Source organism: Chelonoidis abingdonii, chromosome 3 (genome assembly GCF_003597395.2).
Source record: "Chelonoidis abingdonii isolate Lonesome George chromosome 3, CheloAbing_2.0, whole genome shotgun sequence".
Classification (NCBI taxonomy): domain Eukaryota; kingdom Metazoa; phylum Chordata; order Testudines; family Testudinidae; genus Chelonoidis; species Chelonoidis abingdonii.
In genome coordinates this window covers 126297813-126302547 of record NC_133771.1, presented here as the reverse complement: position 1 = coordinate 126302547, position 4735 = coordinate 126297813, and the positions used below count along the sequence as shown (strand labels likewise).

Sequence of the window (4735 nt, the reverse complement as noted above, 5' to 3'; positions counted from 1 at the left end):
CTGATCCACACGCAAACAATTGTAAGCTTAAAGAGACCTTAAATTCCTAACAGGGAGTATGCAGGCATTCAGTTATTTTAAATACTGACAGACATTGCCTACATTTTATTCTGGACAATACCGAATGCCACGCTGAGCAAAGTACAGTTAGAAAGGCCTGAAAAATAAGTTCTCATGCCTTAAGTTCTCAATCACATATCAAGCAACAACAAAGTGCAACTGCAGGCAGTTGACCAATACAACACAACCTTCCCTCTGCCACAGAAAACATCAAGCAATTCTGCTTATAACCAATATAATTAAAATTACCCATGGATTTCTCTGCAAACCACAGACACCACTGCAGAGCTGAGGGAGCTCTTATATTGAGGTACATTAAGACTTGAGAAAAACATTAAATAAACACGAAAGGTTAAAATAAGTCCACTATCTATTTAGGAGAATGTCTATTTGATCAGGTAATCCTGGCATCTCTTAGTAGCATAAGAACAATTGTCTCTCAGGGACAGCATCAAAATACGTGTTCTAATTTGACATTACAAACCATCTAACCAGATATTTTAACAGAGGTGCACATTTGGTTCCATTCCTTCTAGTCTGTAGGGAGTTTTGCCAAATGTCTTATTGTCATTTCTCTACGTGTCAGGGGAAATTCTTATTGAAAAGTACTTCTGCTGGTCTTCTCCATGGACTCTCCTTCTGTTGCCTGTTCCAAGCATGCATGCATTTTACTGCTAGCATAGTTCCTATTTTCCTTAAGCAGACATGGCATTGGGTGGAATGGGCCGGGAAGAGTTAGGAAGTGTTGAAGTACTGTATATAGTTCACCAAGTTGCAGTAATGAAGGAAGCACCTTGTATATTGGTTATCTCCCCCTATGGTTTCTTGAAACCCCATCTTATATATAATTGCTCCTCCATACCAGGCTTTTGGCATTAACTGTTCAACCACAATGCAGCGCCTGCTAAATTTAGAAACTCTATCCTATAGTCCCTTCACCAACTCTGCAATACCAATCCATCCCAAATATTAAGAATATCCTGTTGACACCTACACATTAGAAACGAGGCCCCACTCTCTCCATCCTCAATGTCATCAGTTCCCTTGTTCCCAAAGCAATTCCTCGTTCGCTTTTCTGATTTTTCAGAGGCTTTATCACTCAGTGGGGCACAAAACTACTCTAATTCTGCTTCCCCTAAACCATCACCATTTTAAACCAGTTTCCCCCAAATTATTGTAATATCAGGGATGAACAAATGACCCAAACATGTACAAATAAGTAAGAGCTTACTGGGCCAGGCAAAGCAGTTGATTTCAGTGGGTATTCTCTAATAAGAACCACACAACGCCCCTTCCTGGAAACAATGGACTCAGAAAATATGTATTTATTCCGTAGCTATATAAAAATACAATACTTCTTTAGAACAACTTCATTCTTAAAAGAAGTACTTGGAGGTGTCTTCTGTGACACAGCTCAATCCAGAGGACTTTAAAGCAGTTATCAGGAGGAAACCAAATTCCCAGTGTGAGAACAGAGACGTTTTGCTCAGTGCTTTTAGTGAAAGATCATATATAGGAGGTATCCTGATGATTCTTTTTCCTGCCACTTTTACTTTGGAGACTGAAGTAACAGAGGGAGAAAAGAAAAGAGTTATATTTCTAAGCTGTAGCACTGTCCAATTTATTTTCAGTGCAAATGTACAATTCCCTGCCCCTTGCTCAGAAAATCACATCAATGTAATATTGAAGAAAAGACAGAGTACCTGGAAAGCTGTTCCACATCCTCCACTGTCTCTGGTAAGGAAATTCCCTTTGTCTCAGGTAAAAACAGCACTAAGATCCCACAAATAACTGCAAGTATACCTATGACAGGCATTGAAGAAAAAAAAGAAAAAAAAACAAGAACCAAAACTAGTTTGCCATTTTTCTCATTCTCAGGACAGTTTTGTGGCACAAAATAAGAAAAGGGTAGAAAGACCTGAAGTTGCTCCCAAACCACTAGGTAAAAGCTGAAGGCCCCTTTCTCCCCTGCCTTGCTTCTCATTTGGTCATTTACATTTTGGGAAAGTAGATGTGAAATGTTACCATGCTGATTGTAAAGTCTTTGCGGGAGGGACTGTTTTTTTGTCCTGTGTTTGTACAGCACCTAGCACAGTGGGTCCTGGTCAATGACTGGGGCTTCTGGGCCTGATGAAAATACGGATAATAATTTTACACCCAGCTACACAGTGTTGTTGAGGATCAGGTCTTCAGAGTGCAGCAGAAATTTTGAATACAGCGGTGTAAACTGGAACTTCTGGATACTGCTACAGTTGGAGTAATATTAATCTGAAAAATATTTTATTTTCTTCTTTTTTTTACACTCTGTATTTTAAATCCTCTTTATATGCCTCTCTTTCTTTTTCTGTGTTCTGTTCATCCTACTCTTTCCTCATCATATTTCTCTTCAGAAAAACATGATTTAGTCTTCAGACTCAGGATTTCCTACCAAAAGGAAATACTTTGCTCACACAATTAGCCTGTAGAACTCATTGTCACAAGACACCACTGAGGCCAGGAGCTCATGGGGAAAAAATATACATATATATATATTTATGTGAATAACAAGAATATCCAGAGTTAGAACAATATACACTAACAAATTAAACAAGTTTTTTTTGGAAGGGTTATAAATCCTCAAGCACTAGGGAGTAAACTAACCTGGAAGTCAGCAGGAAAATTCCATGTGACCAGATTATCTGGCAGCAGGGTTTCTTGCATCTAACTTTGAAGCATCTGGTACTGACCCCTGTTGGTAACAGGATACTGGACTACAGGACCACTGTCAGGGCTGGTGTTACCATTTAGGCGGACTAGGCAGTTGCCTAGGGTGCCAAGATTTGGGGGCACCAAAAGCGGTGCCCCCAAATATTTTTTTAAGCATTTCAGTGGCTGCTGAGGGAGAGAGAGTCTGAGCTGCCGCCAGCAGCCCAGTGATTCCCCTGGGTCAGCACACCACCGCCAGCAGCAGCCCGGGGGTTCCCCTGGGTCAGCGCGCCGCCACTGGCAGCCAGCAGCCCAGGGGTTCCCCTGGATCAGCAAGCCGCCACCGGCAGCCGGCAGCCCAGGGGATCTCCTGGGTCAGCGCATCGCCGGCAGCCCGGGGGTTCCACTGCGCAGTCGCTGCTTCACTTCTCCTGCCTCCCAGGCTTGTGGCGCCAATCAGCTGTTTGGCACTGCAAGCCTGGGAGGAGAATTAGAGCAGGACAGCGTGCTCGGAGAGGACGCAGAGCAGCGGTGAGCTAGGGTGGGAAGGTACCGCAGGGCTCCCCGGGCCAGGAAGTGGGGAGCTGCTGTGGGGGCAGAGGGCGCATCTCAGAGCGGGGGGTGGGGAGCTGCTGCAGGACTGGGGGAGGGGGGGCGCAAGGTGGAAGTTTTGCCTGGGGCGCGAAACTTCCTTGCACCAGCCCTGACCACTGTTCTGAACCAGTATGGCAATTCCCATGTTCGGCAAAGCAGGACTTAAGTGGGAGATAGCCTTTTAGCCAGATCTGCTCTGTTGACTTAGATAGAGCTATACTAACTTCCAACAGCAGAGAATGTGGTCCTTTGTTTATTTGGTCTGATGAAAGGTAGTCACATATGAAAACTATCCAGAATATGGTAGAAACTCATTGCTGCAAGGGTTATTTTGATAGATAAACACATTTTTAATGGCTTTTGAGGGGTCTTCCCTATGGGAGTCAGGGCTTTGAACTTAGGAGGGATACAAATGCAGTGGGACTCAGCCAGAATGCCTCCTAGAGCTCCATGTGTGTGAGTGCGCAAACTGATGTAACCACCATCATTGAAAGGATGCAGCACAGCTCCCCTTTGCACTTAGGTCATCCATGCCGGCCAATGAGGATGGAGATGATGGATGGGGGAAGATAGGTCATGCAATAAAACTCTTCCCAAGAAAAGAAGCTATGTTAGGAAGCAGAGTAAAAATAAGTTGTAATAAAGTGGTAATCAAGGGATTAACTGGATTATCACAGTATTGTGTATGGGAGCCACGCTTCCACCCTTCCCTTATTCCCTGTTTATTTAGTGGGTGTTTTCACCACTGTGTTTGTTATGGAGCTGAATAAAGCTGCACTTCCCAGCCTGCAGTGCTGTAAGTAAAGTATGTCTCTTATGCACTGAGCAGCCCCTTTGCAAAAGTAATAGTCTATCCAAGGTTGCATTTAAAATGATTTCTTACTAAAGATGATTAGAGGTAGCTCCATCCAGATGGCTGCTAATCGGAAGAGAAGAAATGGGGCTATGATACCTCCTAGGTCACACAAACTCGAACACAGGGAAACACCAAAGTTTCTGAAAATAAAAAAAAGATATCATTCATTTTAGAGGGGTTAAGACAATGTAACCTAGGAGATGCATGTGTTAGGCCCAAAGTTATCTCATAATCAGGGCATACAACACACACTTAGGCCTTGTCTACACGGCAGCAGTAAATCGAAGTTATCTAAATCGATTTTATAAAACCGAATTTATAAAATCGATTTAGAGCGTCCACACCAAGAATCTTAAATCGAAATTGTGCGTCCATGGCCCATGTCTTACTTCGATTTCAGGAGCGGTGCACTGTGGGTAGCTGTGACACAGCTATCCCATAGTTCCCACTTCCTGGTTTACAGCCCAGTGCCTGCTGGGACCAAAAACATTGTCCCGGGTGCTGCTGGGTACAGCCTCACCCCTCCCTTTGTGAAAGCAG

The 4735-nt window shown here is 43.7% G+C and overlaps 1 protein-coding gene across 1 annotated transcript in view; it reads right to left on the bottom strand.

Annotated features, from left to right (window-relative positions):
- Positions 1-1352: 1352 nt before the first annotated feature.
- Positions 1353-4735, bottom strand: part of SLC22A3 (solute carrier family 22 member 3) — a 59877-nt gene continuing 56494 nt past the window's right edge. Inside the window, exons 9-11 of the mRNA XM_032793195.1 lie at positions 4223-4335; positions 1764-1863; positions 1353-1621 (exon numbers count right to left, since the gene is read on the bottom strand). Of these exons, the coding sequence (XP_032649086.1) occupies positions 1567-1621; positions 1764-1863; positions 4223-4335 (268 nt within the window). The 3' untranslated portion in view covers positions 1353-1566. The remainder of the gene's footprint in view (positions 1622-1763; positions 1864-4222; positions 4336-4735) is intronic.